Raw genomic sequence first — 23,498 nt, 5'->3', positions numbered from 1 at the left:
GGATTTCCAAACCCCTCCAACTCATCAGTACGGAGTTGCTGTACCTCCCCTCCGTGCATCTTCTCAACTTGATCAGGTTCAAGAGGTTCAGGGGTAGAATGGGCCAGCATGTGCCCCCTGAGGGTGCTGGGTGGGCAGAGGAAGGGGGAGGGGGACCAGCATTGGTCAAGGGGAGGGAGCCTCCACCGGCTCAGCCCAGCACGGTTCTGTCTGGGGTGACCTCGATGGCTATCAGGGATGTGGTTTACTGACTTAACAGCGTCTGGCGGCCCCCACCAACATCGCCCTGGGACCCCTCCATCCACGGCTAGAGCACTCTTCATAGCTGACAAACAAGGTTGGAGGAGACTGAGACGGGGGTCTCCCCACCCCTGACCCTTTCCCCCTTCTTCCCGCATACAGAGAAACATTTCAGGGTTGAAGAAATGACTCATATTTCCCCCAGAGAGGGCCAGGGCTGGGCTGAGTCGGGCTGGGGGAGCCCGAGGGTCACTAACCTGCCTGCCGGCTCTAGCTGAGGTGGCTCTGGGCCCCAGCAAGGCAGGGGACAAATGGAGAGAGACGGCAGGGAAAAATGGCCAGTGGATCTCCCAACCCACCCTTGAGCGTGTCACTGGGTGTCACCCAGCATTGCTCAAATGGAACTTGATGGAGAAGAAAATTCCTCTGGACTTTCCTGGACGAGCTTTATGGCTGACTCACCGCCACCTGGGGACAGCAAGCGAATTCACAAATCACCAAAGAAGGAAAAAACGGTTCCTATTAAGCAATCTCTTCAATGGATGGATCAGAGATCACCAGCATAAATGCTCACCGACTTTTGTTCAGGGTTTGTTCTGTAAAGAAGCACATCCTATAATAGCTGGGGTCGGATGATCGCAAAGTGTAATTTTATATATTCAATTCTACTTCTCCGTTAGCTGGCATTAAGCACTTAGAAATGCGTCCCCAGTGACAATATGAACAATCACTGGCCGCAGGATGGCTTGTCCCCCATCCTGAGCCCCTCCTTATCTCTGCCCTGTGAGGTGACGCCCTCCTCCGCTCATCCTTCACTGGGCATCTGCTGACGGCAAGTGCGCTGAGACAGCCAGGGTCTCTGCCCCCCACGACCTCCCCTCCAGGAGACAGAAGTAACAGTCGGAATGAAAGTAACACCGTGAGTGCCCTGAGGACACAACAGTGCCCACTCTTCACCCAGTTCCAAACAAGCTTCCAGCTGCCTGCCCTCCCCAGAGGGTACCAGCTGCCCCCCTCTAGGAAGACTCCTGGACGGGGCTTCAGAGCAACCTTCTGCTCACCCGCCTTTGGGGGCCTTCTCTAGTCCCTGCCGATGGCCCTTCTGAGCCAGAAGCACACCCAGCCTCCGCCCTGATATGGGACTCTTCCTAGGAGCCTACAAGAAACTCTGGCCCTGGAGCCAGCCAGAATACTGGCTCTGCTGCTTCTAAGCAGTGTGGCCTTGGTGGAGTCACCCTGCCTCACCAAGCCTCAGCTTCCTCGTCTGTTAAATGGGGACACAGTAAGACCCATCCCTTGAGAGTCGATTCTAAGGAAATGAGTCAACACACAGGCTGCTCACCCCAGGGCCTGGTTCAACGTGAAAGCTCACTAAACTGTGGTTCCTTGGTCCCGCTCCATGGAGCAGACAGGTCAGGGAACCCTGAGAACAGGTGTTAGAAAGAGTTATAAAGGGGTCTGGGTATTGGCCTCCCGATGTCGGCCACAGCCTCAAGGAGCTCCTGGCTTCTCCGTGAGGCCGCTAGTGGCTTGTACACCAACCTACCTCATTTTCAAACCTGTTGCCCGTTTCACACCAGTGCCATGATTTCCAGAACTGAGCTCCCTACTGTGGGAAGGGAACTTTCTTAGGCTTGTCCTAAACTTGCCTCGCCCTGACCCAACAGGACCAGGGGGCTGAGCCAGTAGCACTGAATGTTTTTCCTGCCCCTTCTCAGCCCTCATCTTTCTTCCATCTGATGTTCTGAGCCAACAATAGCTGCTTTCCAGGCTCGGTTGCCACACAGCACACTACTCCCTGAGCAAAAATACCCATGCGGGGGAGGGTGGGGAAGCTAGGGGGGGGGGCACAAAGCAGGGGGCCTGGGCCAGGGAGGTGGTGGCAGGAGGAGGAGAGCACATCTCTTGAGTGCCTACTGTGTATCAGGGTGATAAGGGCCCGGTCGCTGGGGGAGATACAGAACCCCGGGACACCGTGGGAGTGGAGGGAGGGGTGGTCTCCAGGAGAGCAAGGGAGCCAGTCCCCAGAGAGGGATCAGGCCCGGGTCCAAGGTCCAGGGCAATGCCCAGGGAGAAGGGTGAGTTGAGTAGGCTCTAGAACCTTAGAAAAAAGGAGCCTGAACCCCAAAGAGATTCCAAATCCTAAGAAAAATGAGGGTTCAGATACAGAGGGGCTGATTTTCATGAGAGCGGAGTTAGAGCTCTCTTGGATCCCAGAAGGGGCAAGGTTTAGACAAGGGTGGGAGGTGGGGAGACGCCTGCAGACCTAGAAGTTCACTTAATTGAACATCTCCGTGGTCTTATTTGCCAGACAAGGTTAACTGCGGAAAGAAAACAAATCTTAAAATGGTAGCCGGCAGTTTCCACTTCAAGAGGTTCGGAGGAAAGGGTATCTCCTTGCTCCTGGGGAGACCCCACTGGGCAGCGAGGTAGGCCCAGGCTTTCTTGTGGCTCCTTTCTCTCCAACGCAGGGCATCTCCTCAGAGCCTCGGAACAACCCCCCCTCCCCCGGCCCAGTGAGGGGCTGTTTGTGTGCCGTGTTTCCAGCCCCCACCCAGCCCCACTTCTGTGGACTTCTTCAAAGCCTGGGGAGGGCTTCAGTGCAGAGGTCACAGAGAAAGAATCTGGAGGTCAGAGCACTGCCCCTCCCCCCCATGTTTCAAAGACCAAATCTGTGCACATAAAGCATCCCCCTCCCTAGAAGCCACCAGTCTTTGGGGGAGGGGGAGACAGGGAGGGGGTCCAGACACCAGGCCCGGAGGAACTCTGCAGGCGTGGCTGCCAGGCATCTGGGCCGGAGTCAGTCTTGTGGGAGGCCCTGGGATGTGAGTTTCGATGCTGAGCTACGTGACCCCGACCCAGAGCAGCTCACACGCCTTCGTAGGCTCTGTTCTCACCCGTCAAAGCACTGGCCGGATCCCCTGCCCCACCCCAATTGATCACCGTCAACTGGACCCCTCAGTGTCTCTGCCTCTCCCTTGCCACTACCACGGGCCTGGGCTGAACCACCCCTCCCACCCGCATTCTTGCCCCCTCCCCCAAGGCCCCCTCCAGTCAGCAGCCAGAGTGAGTTTAATAAAAGGCAAATCAGATCCTGTCACCTCCCTGCTGGCACCCCTCCACCCTGCTGGTTGTAAATTTTTGCCTTTTCTTCTTTTGCCAGCTTAAATGGGGTCTTTCGGTATAAAAGAAAATAAAGCCTAAAATTTATTGATTTGAACACACACACACACACACACACACACACAGAGCTTTCCACTGCTCTTGGGATGAGGTCCAGATCTCTCACCCGGTTTACACAGCCTGGGGGGCCCACCCCTGACTCCCCCTCAGCCTCAACTTGGGTCACTCTGCCTTTGCTTTCTACTCCAGCTACACTGAGCATGCTCTAGGTCACCCACCTCAGGGCCTTTGCACATCTCATTCCCTCGGCTAGAATCTTCCTTTCCACCTTTTTAGCTGGATAACACTTAACCCATCCTTCAGATCTCCTCTCAAATGTTTCTTCCTCACAGCTGTCTTCCCTCCCCCTGGTCTCCCCTGAGCCTCTGCCTGCTACGGGCTTCCTGACAGAAGCTCACAGGGCATCCCGCTCATGGTTAGAGATCCGTGCGATTACCTAAGACCATGTCTGTGTGCTCACCACCTCCACCCTGTGTCTGCACACAGTGGGTGCTCAGTAAATGGTAGCTACTGTCACCATTGATCTTCCCATATTTACCTTTCCATATTCACCTGGTTAGTGGAGCTGGATTCTGTGCCTCTAAGAATCTGTGTGCGAGAGCATACAAAAGAGGCAGTGTGGGGTACTGGAAGAATACCAGCCTTGGCAGCTGACGGATCTGGGTTATAATCCCAGCTCTGCTGCTACAAGCTGTTTGGCTTTGGGCAAGTCACCTGACTTCTCTGAGGCTCAGTTTCCAGATCTTTTTTTTTTTTTTTAGATTTTTAAGACTTTATTTTTAGGGGCACCCGGGTGGCTCAATCAATTAAATGTCTGGCTTTTGATTTTGGCTCAGGTCATGATCTCAGGTGGTGAGATGGAGCCCCACATCGGGAGTCTACTTCTCTCCCTCTTCCTCTCCCTCTGTCCCTTCCCACTCCCCCCACTCGCGCTCTCCCCTCTCTCTCTCTCAAAATACAAATAAAATCTTTTTTAAAAAAGATTTTCTTTTTAAATAATCTCTCCACTGAGCGTGGGGCTCAAACTCACAACCCCGAGATCGAGAGTCGCGTGTTCTACTGACTGAGCCAGGCAGGTGCTCCTCTGATCCTGTTAACCTGAAGATTAAATTAATACTTTAGACAGATTGGTTACAAATGTCTTCACCATGACTGATAGAAATGTCTTTCAGGCTCCTGCCTTCTTTTGCCTCCATTTGTGCTACCAAGCAATGTTCTGATGGTTGAAATGACAAAATGCCCAGGACAATGCTGAGCCCAGAGCAGACATGCAATAAATCAGGATTTCCAAAGTGTGATCTGTGGCCCACCAGCATCAGAATCAGGGAGTTTGTCAGAGATGTAGGTTCCTATATTCCCTCCAAACTTACTGAATCAGAGTCTGGGGCAAGGGCAATGAAATTTCCATTTGTAACCAGGATTTCTGATGATTTTTTTTTAAGATTTTATTTATTTATTTGACAGAGAGACAGCCAGCGAGAGAGGAAACACAAGCAGGGGGAGTGGGAGAGGAAGAAGCAGGGGGAGTGGGAGAGGAAGAAGCAGGCTCACAGCAGAGGAGCCTGATGTGGGGCTCGATCCCAGGACCTGGGATCACACCCTGAGCCGAAGGCAGACGCTTAACAACTGAGCCACCCAGGTGCCCCCGGGATCTCTGATGATTTTCATGCACATTCAAGTTTGAGAAGCATGGCAACCAATGCAATCTTATTGCTGTTACCACTAACGTGTAACTCCTGGGGGCCCTGATGCTAAGCCCAGAGGTTATCAGGAATGGGGTTAGAGCATCTGTCACCAGAAAGGCACATGGTCCATCATAAACTGATATGCTTCCTAATGGCTTAAAAACAAGCACGGGTCAGAGAAAGATAAATACCCTATGATTTCACTCATATGTGGAATTTAAGAAACAAAACAGATAAGCATAGGGAAAGGGAAGGAAAAATAAAATAAGATAAAGACAGAGAGGGAGACAAACCATAAGAGACTCTGAACTCTAGGGAACAAACTGAGGGTGGCTGGAGGGGAGGCGTGGGGGGGATGGGGTAAGTGGGGGATGGGCACGAAGGAGGGCACATGATGGAATGAGCCCTGGGTGTTCTATGCAACTCATGAATCACTCAATTCTACCCCTGATACCATACTACATGTGAACTAATTTCAATTTAGATAAAATCTTGAAGAAAAACAAAACAAAACAAAAACCATGAGCATAGGCCTTGGGATTAGACAAATCAAAGCATAAATTCTGGTCTGTCTACGCATTTGCTTAGCCGCATTTGCTTAGCTGTTGGATAAGCGGCCTGACCTCTCTGAGTTGCCTTCCTCAATTTTGAAATAGTGATAAACAACCTCACCTGCCAGGCTTGCTGACATAATCTGAGGAAGTGCCTTATGCAAAGTACACTTCAGGTGCTAGGTGGGACGAAGGGGGAGGGGGAAAACCTAAGAGGAAGTGCTTTACCAGCTCCCCGGCTCCCCGTGCCTTCTCTGCCGCCACAAGTGCTCTGGGGGTGGACTGTGTGTGTCCTCACACACCACAATTCCTGGCCATCCCGGGAAGGCGGAGAGACCCTCCCCGAGAGGCTGGTCAAGCGGCCGGTGCCCTTGCAGAAGGGGCAGTCAGCCAGGTTTGTGAGGAGCAGAAGCAGGGGTTCTATGGGGAACGACTGGCTAGGTGTCCAGGGCCCGGGAGACCTGGGACCAGAAGAGTCATGTCTCCCAAGGTCAGGCCTTGCAGGGCAGTGGGCCCAAGCATGCCTTGCTGGGTGAGAACACAGACTCTGAAGACAGACTCTTCGGGTTTAAATTCTGGCTCGGCCACTACTAGCTCCAGCTGGCCGGCAAACTCCCTACTCATTCTTCAAGACCCAACCAAATGAGGCGCCTGGGTGGTGCAATCGGTGGAGCGACCGACTCTTGATTTTGGCTCAGGTCGTGATCTCGGAGTCATGAGATCGAGCCCCATGCCGGGCTCCGCACTCAGTTCAGAGTCTGCTTAAGATTCTCTCTCTCTCTCCCTCTCCCTCTCTCGCTCATGCTCTCTCTCAAATAAAGAAAGAAAGAAATCTTAAAAAAAAAAAAAAAAAAAGACCCAACTCAAGTATCATCTCCCTGGGCCAAGTTAGTCATCCATTTCTCCGGGCCCTCAAAGGCTCCTGCCCACACACTCAAATACTATTCAGGAATTTACCTGTTGGCTTGTCTATCTTTCCCACAGGCCTGGGAGTTCCTGGAGGGCACCCTCATATCTGGTACAGAGGACGCACTCAGCTAAATGTTGATTCGGTTTGAATTCCAACTCTCTCAGCTTCTTAGTTCCCTTCCCTTCCCCCACTAAATGCCTCCCACCCTACTCCCTATTCCTCTCCCGGAAACAGACCCTTTATTCTCTAAGATTTTAACTTCCAGATCCTTCTCCTGAAGGTCTGAATCTGCTCATCCCAGAGCCGATGCGTAAGGAAGGCTGCACAGAAAGACCTAATGTTCATTTCTCCGCCTGTGCCGACTGCAAAGGGCTCCCACGGAAGGTGAAGTGCTGAGGCCACGAGGCTGCCTGGTCCTAAGGACTGTGGGGAAACCATGAAGCAATGCCAGCGTAGTGGTTCAGAACCTGGGCTCTGTGACCAAACTGGGGTTCGACTCTTCCTCTACCGCTTACTGACGGAGACAGATACAGTGCCTCTCTGTGCCTCAGTTTCCCCCTATAAAATAGGGATAATAATAAATACCTCATGGGGTTGATGTGAGGACTAAGTGAATTTATCACATAAAACATTTAGCACTATGCCTCACACAGCAAATAACGCCATGAGCACCGTTATCATCACCTAATAGCGAAGCCTGAGAACAAAGAGAGGATTGAAGAAAACCCTAATGTGGGCAGAAGTTAAGACATCATTTCCCCCCAAGGGATCATCAGGTGTCGGCGGCCCCAGAAAGCGTCCTCTGAAGCAGCGTGCCCAGCCCTGTGCTGGTCGTGTTCTAACCGCAGCACAGCCGCGTTTCCCGGGCTCACCCCGGGACCGTGGGCTCGCTCGGAACAGCTCTGTCTGCACCTTCTCCCAGCACAGGCTGACACAGAGCAGAGTCGCGGGGAATGTCTGCCAAATAAACAAGCTCGCAATGTAACCTGAGTCCTTGACCGAGGCTCCAAGCGCGGTCCTCCCGGGGAGGCCCCTTTCATTGGTAAGACAACTCCCCGGTGCCCATAGCACATTTGCCTAGAGACCCCCCCAAATCCCTCCTGAGCCCACCAGAGGCTGGGAATACAGAGAGGAGAAGGTAGGGGCTCTGCTAGAACTCCATCTAGAAAGAAAACCAGCTCACAGAGACGAGGCACTTCCCGTATGGTAGGCATGGATCCCACACTTTACAAGAATTATGTTGCTTGTTTAAACAACTCTATGAAGTTTGGTACTATTATTATGCCCTTTTTCCTTAGGCAGAGGCCAAGGCGAAGAATGAAGGACTCTGCTTGAGGCTGCCTGGGTAAATGGCAGAGCTGGGAGTCAAACCTACGCAGGCTGGTCCCAGAGCTCCAGCTCCTGATCTGTGTTCCTGCAGGGAGACGTGACAGGGTGGGAAGTCTCACCCAAAGTGACTTGTGCCCTGACGGAAGGCAGTCCAGGGTGGGAAGTGAAGGCGGCTGTGGCAATCCATGACAGATGGGCGGGAGCTGGTCAAGAAAATTTCTAAGAACAGCTGTGGAAAGAGGAGTAGGCCTGATGTTGTTATCATGACGCGCACCTCTCTGAGTCGAGCACTGAACACGCACCCCACGTGCTCCGATCACATCAGCTTCATTTCATTTTAGTGATCACCCAGGGAGGTGGTTGTTACCCTCACTTCACAGATAGGAAGCCCAAGGCTCAGACTAGAAAACTTCCCTGCTAAAAGGTCCTTTATGACACCTAGGTGGTGGATCCTGGGTTCAAGTTCAAGTCAATCCCACAGGCCCCGCTCTTAAGCCTCAGGCCACATTGTACAAACAGGAATCAGTGAGTGCAGGGACCTGACGCCGAAGATGGGGAGCCATGCAGCGTTCCATCCTAGGCCTGTATTTGCTGACTGTCTGTCCCTTACTCAGGCTGGAGACAGACCCAACAGCTCCAGCCCACCTGAGTTGTGTGTGTGCGTGTGTGTGTGTGTTGGGGTGGTGGTGCTGGTAATTAAGGAACTTGTTAAAGGTCTCCCAACTATATGGGGAAGTAAAATAAGCAAGCAGCCGTGGGGTGGGCTGACGAAAGCAATTTCCTCACCCCCCTGCTTCATGAAGTGCATTCACCAGAACTAGAAATCAGCACAAGTGAAGGCTAGCCCCCAGACATTCTTTCCAGCATGTCACAAGGCTTAGAATGACAGAACCACAGCAGTAATCGTGTTGATAATGGCGTCCATTACCGAGGACCTACTATGTGCACCACCCCACGAGCTTTACTGCTTTACGTGAATCATCTCAACCATTCTTCATAACACCACCGTGAGAAAGATGTTACTATTACCCCATTCCACAGGGGGTAAAACTGAGGCTCAGAGAGAGTCACTGGCCCAAGGTCACCTAGCTGGGATAAGAACCCAGGTCTGTCCGGCTCTGAAACCCACATCTTAACCAGAAAGAGCACTAGATTAGGGGTCCAGGAGACCAGGGTCTAAGTCCTGCTTCTAACTCCCTGTCCTCAGGCAAATCTCTGTCCCCTTCTGAGCCTGTGTCGTCCCCCAAGAGGTTGGTCTAGATGATGTCTAAGTCGCACTTCCACTTCAACCTTCTGTGACTCTGAGAACCGCCATGCCCTCTTGCCCTCTCCCCGCCCACCACTCCAGGAAGCCCAGCAGGATGCCAGAGAGCCACCCACTCCACACCCGCAGAAAAACACGAAGTATTGCCTTCTTCTGGCTGCCTCGTGCTCCAAACCAGCAGGACACCCAGAACCACAAAGCCACAAGATTCCCTCGAGCCGGGCCGTGGGAGCAGGAGCCCCGAGGGCAGAGGGGCCGGGCAACCCCTCGCAGCCACCACTTCCTCTGCCCTCACTTCTCGGCAGGGTGTGCGGAAGTGGGGGAGGCAGGCTTTGGCTCCGTGCCCTTCTGGACCGTTTCTCTGGGTCCTCATGGCCTGGGGTGGTGGGAATGTGGTCACTTTGGGGGAATCCCGAGTTCACTCTGGAAGGTCAAGTTCAAGTGGAGGTTTTAGGACAAAAACCTTTGCTGGTTTTTCGCCAAAGGCAATTTTCGCCCACCATGCTCTGTGGCCGGAACGCCTTGTGGCATCTCGGATGCCCCGTCTCCCTCTCTCCTATCCTCTGAAAGAGCTGCTAAAATCCCAGATTCTGGAGTGAGAAAAGCCTCCCCCTCAGGACAGGTGAAAAGCACCAAGATTCCGCTCCCCTTTTACCTGATGCCAGCCTCCCTGCCTCACTCCTGCCCCCTGCAGTTCATCCTCCACACAGCAGCCAGAGCCTTAGCAAAACCTAAACCAGTCACCCCCTTGCTTGGAGCCCTTCAATGGTTTTCCATTACTCTCAGAACAAAACGCCAACTCCCCCAGCCTCTGTCCCCATGCCTGACAAGGTCCTGCATGACCTGGCCCCTCCATGTCCACCTTTTCCTACCCCTTTGGCCCTTGCTCCCTCCGCCCAGCCACATCAGCCTTCTTGCTGCCCAAAACGTGCCAAACCCCGCATCCCTGTCTCAGGCCCTTTGCACATGTTGTTCCTCTGCTCAGAACTCTCCTTTCCCACGTCTTTGCCCAGCTGCCCTCTCCTCATCCTTTGGGACTCGGCATGATGTCGCCTCCTTCCTTGCCCACCCATTTGACTAGCTTCCTCCCCACCTCTCAGCTAACTCTCCACTATATCACTCTGTTTTCTTTCCTTTCTCTGAAGTGATCTTTCTGGTTGGTTGCTTTGCCTGTGTGGTCTCTGGATCCCTCCCCTACGATACACTTCCTCAAGGGCAGGATTTCGCTGCCCCATCCACTTTGGTCCCTACAATGAGGTGGGATCTCATTTTGTCCTTACAACTCTGCAGATGAGGATGCTGGAGTTCAGAGAGGTAGACTGACTTGCCCAAGGTCACACAGCCAGGAAGTGGCAGGACTGTGACCTGGGTCTACCTGAGACCCAGGCCATTTCTGCAAGGCCTCCATGGAGAGACTCCCATGGCCAGGGACCCACCTGGAGGGCTCTCACCCAGAGAGGACGGATTTACTGAGGTTCTTAGTAAGGATACCAAGAATGAAGGGCCTGTCCACTTCCTCAGTGGTCTTTCCACAGAGATACAGGGCAGCGGGGGCTCATCCGTGGAGCAGGTACAACCCTGGAGGTGAAAAAGCATGAGCGAATGCCTCCCAAATGAGGGGAGCCCACCAGAAACCGGGGAGCTGGGGAAACCTTCAATCCACCCAATGTTGTGCAGGAGGGGAAGCTGAGGACCAGAGCAAGGAAGGGGTTTACCTAAGGTCACACAGACTGGTAAAGCCTCACGGCATAAGGTCTCCAGATCCAGGAACTCCTCCTTGCCCTGAGAAATGACAAGTGAGACTCAAAGCCCAGGTTCTAGGAAGAGTGCCTGCCCAGAGCTGCCAGGCCCCGAGGGCAGGCGCAGGGCCAGCAGAGGGGATCTGAAGCATTAAGACAAAGAAAGGTCTCAAATTCCTTTCTTCTTTCAGAAAACATGCATCAAGAGTCTACTCCAGGCTAGACGCTGGGCCTGTCGGTAGAGGTGAACAATACACTCAGAAAATAGACTCCTCTCTGGAGAACCGCCTGGTAGTTTCTCCGAGAGTGAAAGACACACAGACCCAGCGGGCCCCCTCCCAATACCCATCCCCGAGAAATGAGTGCGTAGGTCCACTGAGAGACACACGGGAATGTCACGGCTGCCCAGACAGGAACATCGTCCATGGACACACGTGTACATCTGCTCAGTGGGACGCCAGGCAGCCTGCAAAGAGCACATTCTGGCACATGCCACGACATGGGCAGACAGAAAACCGTTCGCTGTGGACGGAAGCTGAAGGAAACCAGACCCGAGAGTATATATTATGAATTCATGCAGATAAAGTTCAAAACCAGGCGAAACTGGGGTGACAGAAAGCAGATCAGCAGCCACCTGTCGCAGACAGTGATGGTTAAGGCGGCACCTGGCAACTTTCTGGGGAGGTGGAAATGTTCTCTGTTTTGCTCTAGGTGGCGGTTACGCAGGTGTATACATTTGTAAAAACAGCTGCACAAGACGTGTGCATCTTACTTAAGGAAATTATACCCTAACTTAAAAAATGCCCAGTCTTGCCCTTAGGAAGCGCACAGCCCCACAGAACAGGACAGGCAGATGGTTCTCGCGACCACGATCCTAAGAGAAGCTGGCACCATGGAGGCCCGCTGTGTGTCGGGATTGAGCCGGCTTCCTCGGGAACAGCATCTGATGAACACCTCCAACCACTGTACGGAGGAGGCCCCGATATCTCCACGTCAGAGGAGGAAAACGAAGCTCAGAGAGGTGACACGGTGTCCAAAGGGACACAGCAAAAAGTCCAGTCCCCACCTCCCTGCCCTCCCCACCCCATACCTCGAGGTCACTGGTCCCCGCGCAGCCGCCTCCTCTCCAGGGCTGAAGGGGACAGCAAGTGTGGACTGGACTTCTGTGAAAGGGCTGCTTAGGAAACGCGTTCTTCCTCCGCCTTCCACCCCCTCCACCCTCCCTCACCCCCTCACTGCCACAGATCTCTGAGGTCATTGCAGCCCTGGCCTTCCGCCCGATGAGAAGGAGCCCCAGTGGCCGGGCAGCTGTGTGCTGGGGGTGAGGGGCGAGGAGTGGTGTTGACCAAGGGGCCTTCTCCACACCCGAGCTCCCCTGACCCAGCCCGTGGCCCCAGAGGGCCAGGAGGGCTTGAGGTTAGAGACCCCACCCTTGGCTCCAGCTCACAGGTGACGTAATCCTGTGTCTGGACTCAGAGAATCATAAAATGTTTATTCGGAATAACAACCACCACCACCATCACCACTGCGTACTCAGTTCTTATCCTGTGCCAAGAGCTAGGGCCTGTTTCGTGGGTCCTCACCAATGTCCCTCCAAAATAGGGACATCGCGTTTTACACAGGAAGAAACAGAAGCTCAGAGGGGTTATGTGACTTCCCACGGCCTCACAGTGAGGAAGTGGGGGCACAGGGATTCAAACCCAGGTCCGCCCCGCTTCGGGCCCGGGCCCTGAACCACAGCATCACGCTTGTGATCCCGCGCGTTAGTGCGGCAAGCGCCCCCGGAGTAGGTCCGCTCCAGCCACGTGGCGCTACAGACAGGAGAACTAAGGCCCAGGAAGAGTGTCTTGCTCAGAGCCACACTAAGAGTTCGTGGCAGGGCTTGGCCTGGAAGCTACATTTCTACCCTTGGCCTGGCTTTCAGCAACCGGAGCCTCGGAGCGGGCCACGTGCACCTGGATGGGCAGCGTGTGGGAGGCAGGGAGGCCTGGTTCCAGGCAGAGGTAAATATTGACATGATGGTGTTTACACTGTAACCCTACTCCTCCGGGCTGCAGCCTCACACCCGTCCTGTCCTGACCAAGGAGGAAAAGGAGATTGTGGGGAGGAGAATGGGGGGAGGAGGCTTATGGGCCAGGGGTTGCCTCTTGTGCTCCCCGGGGGCCCGTGGGCAGGAAGCCTGGGACATCTTAGGGGGCTGCTGCGGGCCTGGGCTGCGGCCCACAGGGCAAGGCCAGGAGCCAGGGAGATGGCGTGGGAACTGGGAGTCACAGGCCTGGATTTCAGTCCTAGCTCTGCCACGGATTGGCAGTGGGACCCAAGAACAGTCGGTGAATGGGGAGGAAAGGGCTTGGGTAACCGTCAAGGGCTGTGCAAAGGTGAAAGATAAATAACAACATTTCAGCCTGGTCAACGTCCGGCCCCAGTCAGCTCCTAATGCCTCTGGCCGCTGCCGGGCAGTCCCATCCCTGTCCCCAGGGGGCTTTCCTGGGAAGGCAGAGTTTCTGCTGAAGTGGGTGGCAGCTTAGGACTGAAGCCAGAATCTTGAGGAATCAGGAGGCCGCGGCCTGGTTCCGGTCCCTAATTCCCTAAGTGATCTCTGAGTGTCAGCTTCCACGGCTCTGTGCCGGGGATAAACCTACTTCCTGGGGTTCCCGTGAAGGTCAGAGAGGTTTACATTTAAGTGCCAGGCACATGGTAGGTCCTCATGTTGCCCCTCAGTCTTCCCACCTATGAAATGGGGAAGTTGAACTCGATGGTTAGAACACAAGCACTCTATGGTTGTAAGACCTAGCAGCCAGGGCCTCCTCTCTGTCTCTGAGCCCTGAAGTTAGATCCTCCCTCAGCTAATTTCCTGAATGTACTCCAGGAACTTGTTCCTCTGTTTACATCTCCCCCAAGGAAGCCCCCAAGGGCTCTGTGGGGAGGAGGGAGCTGTTCCAAGGCTTGTCAGTGAGCCAAGACAGGCCTGTGGATCTTTCTGCCACCTAAGCCCTTGGGGACCCCTGGGGAAAGGGCAGAATTCTGAGGTCCTAGACCCCCAATGCCACTCACTGATTGTGGGGTTCAATCAGCATTGGTTGTTCATTAAACTTCACCCCCACCCCCAGATTATAACTCCTTAAGGGCAGGAGAGTATTTCCTTATTTTCATTTGTCTAAAACGTGCCTCCTAGGAAGCATCCCATTCCATGAACTGTTGCCATAGGAAGCACAAATGCCACCTCTTCTGGGAAGCCCTCCCTGATACATACTCCTGGCCAGGGTGACTCTGGAGCTGTATCCCCAGATTGGCACTATCATATTTCACCTGGTTTTAGAGCCATTTGGAATTTCGTCCTTCTCATTAGATCAAAGTTCCATGAGGACAGGAGCCCCACTGGTTGTTTGTAGGAAAGGATGTCGGGAGGACGGTCAATCAACGTCCACAGGGAAAGGGGCTTTGTGAGACCTCTGGGGCCACAGCCTCCCCTCTCTTCACTGCACATTCTGGGCAGCATGATGGGGTGTGGGGTCGGGTAGAGGAGGCAGTAACTAGTATCTAGACCACCACTGTCTCTCCTAGGACCATTCCGCCTGCTTCCTAACTGGTTTTCCAGCTCCTGGCCTCACCCCTCCTACTCCGAAGCAGCCTGTTGCCTGTCTCAAAACACAACTCTGACCACATCACTCCCCATACTCTGAATTCCAGAGTGGCTCCCCACTGTCCTTAGGATCAAGGCCCCGAATCTTTAACAAGCCCCTCCCTGCATGCACCTGCCCGGGCTACCTTCCACGTATCATGGGCCACCTTCCACGCATCATCTTCTCAGCCTCCAGACTCAGCAATTCCTGAAGGCACCATGTTTGGTCCCATCTCACACCTACTGCTCCCCCCACCTGGAACCCATGCATCCTTTAGACCATGCATTCTTGAGACCACGGCTTTAATGCCATGTCCTCAGGGAGCCTTGTCTGATCCCCAGGTGAGGTTCCCCTATCTGCTCTCCAGCACCCCGCACGTCTCCTTGGCAACCGCAGTTCCACTTCTAATTTCCTGCTCCTTATCTGCCTGTCTGCCAGACTGTGGAAGAGAGCTCTATCGCTCTCCTTCATGCTGATGGCAGCCCCGACGCCTGGTACCGTGCCAGGCAGGTTTGTTTGCTGAATGAATGAATGAACACAGCATTTTGACCGTGGCCGGGGTGCTTACCTAGTCCACGAAAAAGAAAAAAATGGAGTGGAAACACAAAAAGTCGTAAACCTTTGCTGATGGCTCCTCCCTCACAGTAGACATCAAAGTATGGACTTTAGCCAAGCGGGTTATGTCATGGCCAATGCCTGAAACTTTCTGCTGAACCCACCCTGTAGGCAGCCCTCTGGCTACTCAAATCTTGTTGCTCCCCACAGGGCCTGGTCTCTCCAATTCTGCCTAGGAAACAATCTACTTTGTCATTAACAAAAATTAATGACACGCCTGTTTACCAAAACTCTTAGCAATGTCAGGAAAGCTGAGTGACCTGGGTACCAGCATAGACACTGACCCGCAGAGGGAAGGGTACTGCCAGGCTCTGGGAAGCCGGAGTGAGCCCGAGCGGACACGTGCAGGGGGCGTGTGGCTGGCCTCCCATCTTCAAAGAGTAACACCTTCCCTCAAGTTCTTAAACATTTCTACACTGTATCCCAGGTTGTATCCTCATGCTATCCTATGAAGGAAACAAATCTGCCCCACTTGGTAGGAAAGGAGGTGCGGAGAGGAGGGAAGCGTTGACCTAAGGTCACACAGCAAGCCAGTGGTATGTCCGGTGTTCAAACCTAGGTGTGGGCCCTGTCCTCAACCCAGCCACTACAGTAAAGATGATTCCCAACCCTCGGCTGTGGCTTTAAGCTCAGCCCCTAGGTTGGAATGTGGAGGAACATTCTCAAGGCGCCACAACAGCAGACAGGGAACATTGGGTTGGGCCTCCTTTCTCCCAACCTGTCTGCCTGGTAACCCTCTAATCACACAGGAGGCTTGTGCCTGGTCTGACCCTATCTTGCTGTGTGACCCTGGGCAAGCTCCTTCACCTCTCTGCCTGTTGCTGGGTGGTATGAGGACAACCGAAGACAGGAGATAGAAGAAGCCTTTTCATCCCAAGCCTCCACTGGGGGGGGGGGGTTGTCCACTTGAGGCCTTTAAAAACTGCACTGACTGCCCACCAAGGGGTTAGAGCCCTGGGTGGGGAGCTGGGGACCACTGGGGACACTCAGCCAGGACAAGAGGAAAGAGCCCACCCACTCTTCAAAGGAGTCCTGTTAGGAACCTGGGGGCTAGGGGAAACTTGGCCACGCTGGAGGGGAGGGAACGCAGGATTTGTTTAAAACCCATGAAGCAGGAGATCCAAGGAATAAACTCTTTAGCAGCCCTGAATCACCCCCACCTCAGGAATGAGCACAGGGACTCGTGTTTAGGGGAAACCAAAATGACAGGGGCCAAGGAGGCCTGACGTCGGCCTCCACCCCACCCACCCACCCCCACACTCGGTGGGTCGACAATCCCCAGTAGAGCTCCAACTCCTCAGCCTAAGCGTTTCGCCGTCTGGCCCCAGCCATGTCCATTGCCCAATTTCTCTCCTCTTTTCTGGCTCTCAGGTCCAGATGCCAGGCAAGCCCCATTCTGGCCTTTCCAAGAGGATTCCTCGTTGCTCTCACGCCCCTGGTCCTCAGTTCACAGAGGTTCCCCTACCTGCAAGTTCTTTCCAATTCAGATGCTACCTGCTCAGTGAAGCTTTCTCTCATCTCTCCAGCCAGGAGGAAGTCCTCGCCCGGCATCATACTCCTCTCCCAAAGATATGCCATCTGGCCTGAGGATCCTCACAGACATTTATGGACTCGCAGAAGCTCCCCTAACACCGTGTTGATAACAGTTTTTCCTCCTTAGCATAGGGAATATAGTAAGTGTTCAATAAATCTTCGCTGAATGATGAAGAAAGGACTGATTCTCTAAGTATCACTGTCCCCTTCTTCTCCCCTCATGATAACCTGTAATCCTTCTTCCCAACTAGCAAATAGGTTAGATGTCACACAGAACTTCCCAATTTGAGCTCAAGGTTGTACAAGAACGGAAATAAAACTATTTGAGCAAGCACTCTCCCTGGGTTATCTCACCAAATCCCCACACCACCCCTGCAAGCAAGACCTTTCATCTCTTCTCACAGATGAGGAAACTAATGGTCAGAGGTGAGAGTTCGACTTGATCCAAGTCCCTGCAGGGAAGTGGGGGAGCCAGGTTTCGAACCTGGATCTGTTTGATGCTAAAGCCTGGAAGGTTTCCCAGGTTGTAAGGCTCTGAAAAGTATCTCCAAGGCAAGACACCCTCCCTTTCTTTGGTGGTTTCTAAGGAGGAAAAAGCTCTTTCTGAGTAACTTAGGTCAGGGTGGGTTTGAAGACAGAGTGAATGATATGACCTCAATGCCTCACCCCCTTTTAGTGCTCATATGCTGAGACCTTAAATCAAGGGCCAGGCCACAGCATGTGAGTTCCCTGCCACTGGAACTGTCCAAGTAGAGCATTACAGGGGAGAGATTCCTGACCAAGGAGGTAGGTTGGGTCCAAGAAGGTCTCTAAGAAACAATTTCATTATTACTGACTCTGGACAGGCAAAGGGCAGAGGGGGAGGCAGATATAGGTGGGGAGAGGAGAGAGGAGGGAAAAGCGATGTTGGAAGGAGACGCCAGCTTTGGGCAGAGCAGAGGTTGGTCCTGGGGCATCATTGGGGGACTCTTCATGCCTACAGGGGTCCCATCTTGGCCCCACATGGACCCCTTCAGGCTTGACAGCATCATCACAGAGAAATGGAGGTGGCTGTATCCCTGGGACTGGCAGCCATCATCACTGGCACACGCCCTCCTCAGACCCCACCTGGTGACTTGTACTCACTTGACAGGGCACAGAACAGGACTAGGAGAGAAAATCAGAAGGGCCCATCCAGGGGAAAGAAAGCAAAGAGAAGTAGGTGGCTTCTACCCCCATGATGCAGAAGTGATCATCAGGCCCAAGAGAGATTATTGAAAGGTCCAAGCTTTCCTTCCAGAGACAACACCCCACCCTAAAACACACCAGCTTCGACCAAATGGGTTTCTTTCCTGGGGCTCCAGAAACCCCCATGAAATCCCCCTGCCAAGTCCCTTCTCCCTGGTGTCGCTGACCAACGCCCTCAGCAATCCCCTCCTCTGAGGACCCATTACTGGGAGATGCTGGGGAGAGCCGGTCACTGAAAGCAGGGTCCTCAAGTGTTCCCTGGTCTCTGACAGCCGCCAGCCTAGCTGCCTCCAATCTCCACTGCCTTAGGCCATAGTGGGATAAGCTGTCCCCGAGTACTTCGACCTCTACGGAGCCCTCCGAAATGCGCTAGGTTCGGCCACCCACGATGCCCCAAGCCCAGCCTCAGCCCCAGACCGACCTCGGCGTCCCGGGACATTCAGGTCCAACTGGATCCGGCCGCTCCGCAATTGCCCCCGACCCCTGTATCGGACCCAGCTCGGATGCCCGGGGTCTCCACTCCCCGCTAGGACTTCCGGACGCCCCAGACTAGAGCTGCCCCAGCTGTCCCCGAACCGAATGGGCCACCCCGAGCCCTACAAACCCGGCCGGGGCCAGCTGCCCAGATCCAAGCTCGGCGCGGCCGCCCCCGACGGAACCGAGGCGGCGCCGCCCGGCCAGCCAAGCCCGGCCCGCGCGCCCCCCGACTCCACGCCTTCCGAGCGAGAGCCTCAGCCCGCGCCCAGCCCCCCGCGAGCCCGGCCGAGTCCCACCGCGGCGCGGCCGCCAGGGCCGTCGAGGCGGGGCAGGGCGCTGCACTCACCATAGCTCGCGCGCTCCGCTCCCGCACCTCGCCGCTCCCCCGGCCGGATCTCGGCTCTCAGCTCTCGGCTCCCGGCCGCGATCCTCGGACGGCGCGGCTGCTAGCCCCGGCCGCGCGCTCGGCTCCCCGCGGGCGAGCGCGGCTCCGGCGCCTAGTCCCGGGGAGGTGGGCCCGCAGAGGGGCCAATGGCGGGGCGCGGGGGCCGGGCCGCGCAGCCAATCACGCCCCGAGTCCGGCATAGGCCCCGCCCCCTCGCCTCCTTAACCCCCCGTGCGCCGGGCTGGGAGCGCGACTGCGTGCGGACCCAGCGGCTGGCTCAGGCGGGGCCTCGGGCTGCGGGGTGCGGGGTCGGGACCTCGCCGAACCCGGCTTCGGGGGCAGGCGGAGCCGGGGGAGCGGCTCAGCTGCGTCTGGTGCGCGGCGCCGGGAGCCTCGGCGACCTTTGTCTCCTGCCTGGCGCCTGCTCGGCAGTGTGACCCAGGGCGCTGCAGCTGCGCGTGTGTTTATGTGGGGTGTGTGTGTGTGTGTGTGCGCGCGCGGGAGGGGAGGAGGGTGGGGAGAAGTACAGAAAAAAGCGGGGGAGGGATGGATCCCGCGTGCCTGTGTGTTTATTTGTGACGGAAAAGCAGAGACTGACTATATTTGGGGTTTGTTACTTGGAGCTTCCGTGTGTGTGTGTGTGTGTGTGTGTGTGTGTGTGTGTGTGTGTGTGTGTGTAAGAGAGAGGGGCAAGAGAAGGCGGTGGGAGGGAAGCAGAGAGAAGGACTGATGGCTCTCCGTGCCTATGCGTTTTGTGTGTCCGGGGTAAAAACTGTCTCTACTGAGTGTAGTGTAAGAGAGTGAAGGACAAAGAGGGCAGGGTGCAAGGGTGTGGGTCTGTGTATTTGTATGATGTGTGACCTGTGCCTTATGGGGCCTGTCGCACTGCATTGCCGTGTGGTATAAGCAGTCTTTGTGTCCCTGTTACAAACAGACCAAATCCCTGTGGTGTTGTGGGTGCATGTGTGCATGTGCACACACAAGGGGGACATGGCTGTGATTTGGTACACTGTGGATAGAGCCTAGTTTGTGAGAAAGAGAGATGAAAATCTGTGTGGTGAAAGTGTGTTATTTGTATGACTTTGTGATAACTTATATTTGTGTTGTGTCCAGAGAGAGAAACCAATGTGTTAAGAGGCATAATGAGTGTATGTTCAGCAGAGAAAAAGCCCTCTGGGATGAGATGGGGTTTGGGCTTTGAAGGAAGTATAAGGCTCCTAAGGCAAGAGGGAATGATGTGGGGAATCTTGCCTCCCAGCCATGGTTATGGGGCAAGGGAGTTGAATGGCAGGAGACAGGTGGATTCTGGGAGAGAGGGCACCGACTGCCAGGAGAGGGTGTAGGAACCACTGACAGCAACCCTGCTCAGGAGCTGGCTCAGATGACTCCGGGCGTGCAGGAGAGAGGTCTAGGCACACAGTGCCAGGTTCCAAAGGGGACCATCTGTTCCTGGGCAGTGTGTGTGGCAACCTAGAAGCGACCGGGGACTCTGTAGAAATAAATCTCTCCCCTTCCATTCAACAGCACTATGAGTTCCTTAATGTGGAAAGAAGGACATAGGGAGGAGGGTCACTTGTCAAAATTCACAAAGTGCATTGAGTGCAGCAGACAGAAAGCAAGGTAGAGAGGGGAGGGCTGGGTCTTGCCCTAAAGGTGACCAGACCTTCTCTGTCCCAGACACTCTCTCCATCCTGGAGGTTGGATAACATACCATCAGCTGTCCAGGACTGGGCTAGTTTCAGATTCCTGGCCAAGCATCTTCCTGGGAATTGTAGCTTGATGCCTGGAAAGACATTCTGAGATCCAGGGAGACGCAAAAATGGAACCCACTTGTCCTGGCTCCACTTGCCAGCAGTGTGATTGTGGCGGATTCCCTTCTCTTCTCTGAGCCTCAGTTTTCTTCTCTGTAAAATGGACTTCAGAATTCCTGACCCCCCTCCCTGTACTGATGTGAACATTTAACAAGTTAATGTACACGCGGGTTCCTTGTGAGCTACAAACCACTGGACAATATTAAGGATTGTTCCATTTATATAAAGTTCAGCAATAAGCAAAATGAATCTATGCTGTTGGGAGGTCAGGCTACTATTATCTTTGGGGAGGAAATAACTGGCAAGGGGGTTACCTTCTGGGTGCTGGAAAGTACAGAGGGGCTGAGTACAGGGATGTGCTCAGTTTGTGAAGCTTCCTGAGGGTCTGTGTATTTTTCTTCATACAGGCATACCTTGGAGTCATTGCAGGTTTGGCTCCAAACCACCGCAATGAAACAAATACCACAATAAAACGAGTCAGATGAATTTGTTGATTTCCTTGTACATATAAAAGTTATGTTTACACTATACTGTAGTCTATTAAGTGTGCAATAGCATTATATTAAAAAACCCCAATGTATATACTTTAATTAGCAGATACTTTTGGGGTGGGCTCCTGGGTGGTTTACTTGGTTAAGCCATCAACTCTTGATTTCGGGTCAGGTAATGACCTAAGGTCATGAGATTGAACCCCATGTTGAGCCCACATTGGGCTCCACGCTCAGCGCAGAGTCTGCTTGTCCCTCTCCCTCTGCTCCTCCCCCAGCTTGCACACTCACGCCCTCTCTCTCTTTCGCAAATAAATAAATCAAATCTTTTTTTAAAAAAGTTAATTTAAAAAAAGATACTTTGGGGGTGTCTGGGTGGCTCAGTTGGTTAAACATTTGACTCTTAATCTGAGCTCAGATGTTGATCCCAGGGTCTTAAGTTCAAGCCCTGAGCTGGGCTCCACGCTGGGCATGGAGCCAACTTAAAAAAAAAAGATACTTTATTACTTTATTGCTGGAAAACGCTTACCATTACCTGAGCTTTCAGCAAGTCATAATCTTTTGCTGGTGAATGGTCTTGCCTCGATGTTGATAACTGCCAACTGATCAGGGTGGTGGGTGCTGAAGCCTGGGGTGGCTGGGGTGATTTCTTAAAATAAGACAATGGTAAAGTTTGCCGCATTGATTGGCTCTTCCTTTCGTGAACGATTTCTCTGTAGCACACGATGCTGTTTGATACCATGTTACCCACAGTAGAATTCTTCCAAAATTAGAGTAATTCCTCTCAAACTTGCCACTGCTTTATCAACCACATAATATTTCTGTGTACTCTTCTAAATCCATTGTTGTCCTTTCAACAATCTTCCCATGCCTTCTCCAGGAATAGATTCCGTCTCAAGAAACCACTTTCTTGGGGCGCCTGGTGGCTCAGCCGTTAAGCGTCTACCTTCGGTTCAGGGCGTGATCCCGGAGTCCTGGGATTGAGCCCCACATCGGGCTCCCTGCTCTGCTGGGAGCCTGCTTCTTCCTCTCCCACTCCCCCTGCTTGTGTTCCCTCTCTTGCTGGCTCTCTCTCTCTGTCAAATAAATAAATAAAATCTTTTTTAAAAAATAAAGCATAAAAAAAAGAAACCACTTTTTTTCCTTCTCCATAAAAAGCAATGTCTTGTCTGTTGAAGTTTTATCATGAGATCGCAGCCATTCAGTCCCATTTTCGGGCTCCACTTCTCGTTCTAGCTCTCTTGCTCTTCACACCACATCTGCAGCTATGTGCTCCAATGAGGTCTTGAACCCCTCACAATCATCCACGAGGGTGGGACTCAGCTTCTTCCAAACTCCTGTGAATGTTGCTATTTTGACCTCTTCCCATGAATCATGAGTGTTCTTAATCGCATCTGGAGGGGCGCCTGGGTGGCTCAGACATTAAGCGTCCGCCTTCGGCTCAGGTCATGATCCCAGGGTCCTGGGATCGAGCCCCACATTGGGCTCCCTGCTCGGCTGGGAGCCTGCTTCTCCCTCTCACACTCCCCTTGCTTGTGTTCCCTCTCTCGCTGTCTCTCCTGTCAAATAAATAAAATCTTTAAAAAAGAATTTTTTTAAATGGCATCTGGAATAGCAAATCTTTTCCAGACAGTTTTCAATTTACTTTGCCCAGCTCCAAATAATTTGGATATTATTCAAGAATCATAAATATTAAATAAGCATATTAAATAGCATTGAATAATCTTAATAAGACCTGAAAGTCAAAATTACTCCTTGATCCACGGGCTGCAGAAGGGGTGTTAGCAGGCATGAAAACGACATTCATCTTGTGACATATCTCCGTCAGAGCTCCTGGGTGACCAGGTGCACTGTCCATGAGCAGTCATATCTTGAAAATAATCTTTTTTTCTTGAGCAATAGGACTCAACAGTGGGCTTAACATATTCAGCAAACCATGTTGTAAACGGGTGTGCTGTCATCCAGGCTTTGTTGTGCCCTGTGTAGAGTGCAGGTGGAGTAGATTTAACATAATTCTTGAGGGACCTAGGATTTTCAAAATGGTAAATGAGCATCGGCTTCGACTTCAAGTCACCAGCTGCGTTAGCCCCTAACAAGAGAGTCCGCCCATCCTTTGAAGCTTCTAAACCAGGCATTGACCTCTCCTCTCCAGCTATGGAAGTCCTACATGGCATCTTCTTCCAACAGAAGGCGGTTTCATCCACACCGAAATCTGTTGCTGTGGGTTAGCCACCTTCCTCAATATCTGAGCTCGATCTTCTAGAAAGCTTGCTGTGGCTTCTACCTCAGATCTTGCTGCCGCCACTTGCACTTTTAGGCTACGGAGACGGCTTCTTTCCTTAAATCTCATTAAACCCCTGCTAGCTCCAGACTTTTCTTCCGCAGCTTCCTCCCCTCCCTCCCCTTTCCCAGAATCGAAGAGAGTTGGGGCCTTGCTC

At 53.3% G+C, this 23,498-nt stretch overlaps 1 protein-coding gene across 2 annotated transcripts in view; it reads right to left on the bottom strand.

Annotated features, from left to right (window-relative positions):
• Nucleotides 1-19,001, bottom strand: part of ECE1 (endothelin converting enzyme 1) — a 113,735-nt gene extending 94,734 nt beyond the window's left edge. The window contains exon 1 of one of the 2 annotated variants that reach the window (XM_045782599.2): nt 18,723-19,001. In XM_045782599.2, the coding sequence (XP_045638555.2) occupies nt 18,723-18,725 (3 nt within the window). In that variant the 5' untranslated portion in view covers nt 18,726-19,001. Of the gene's footprint in view, nt 1-11,991; nt 12,092-18,722 lie in introns of those variants that run through there. The other variant, XM_045782596.2, reaches the window with a different exon arrangement.
• Between the last annotated feature and the right edge of the window lie 4,497 nt (nt 19,002-23,498).

The sequence above is a fragment of the Ursus americanus genome, chromosome 33 (assembly GCF_024610735.1).
Source record: "Ursus americanus isolate L20-20 chromosome 33, mUrsAme1.1.p, whole genome shotgun sequence".
Lineage (NCBI taxonomy): Eukaryota > Metazoa > Chordata > Mammalia > Carnivora > Ursidae > Ursus > Ursus americanus.
The sequence above is the reverse complement of the archived record's forward strand: the minus strand, read 5'-3'. Positions and strand labels throughout refer to the sequence as shown.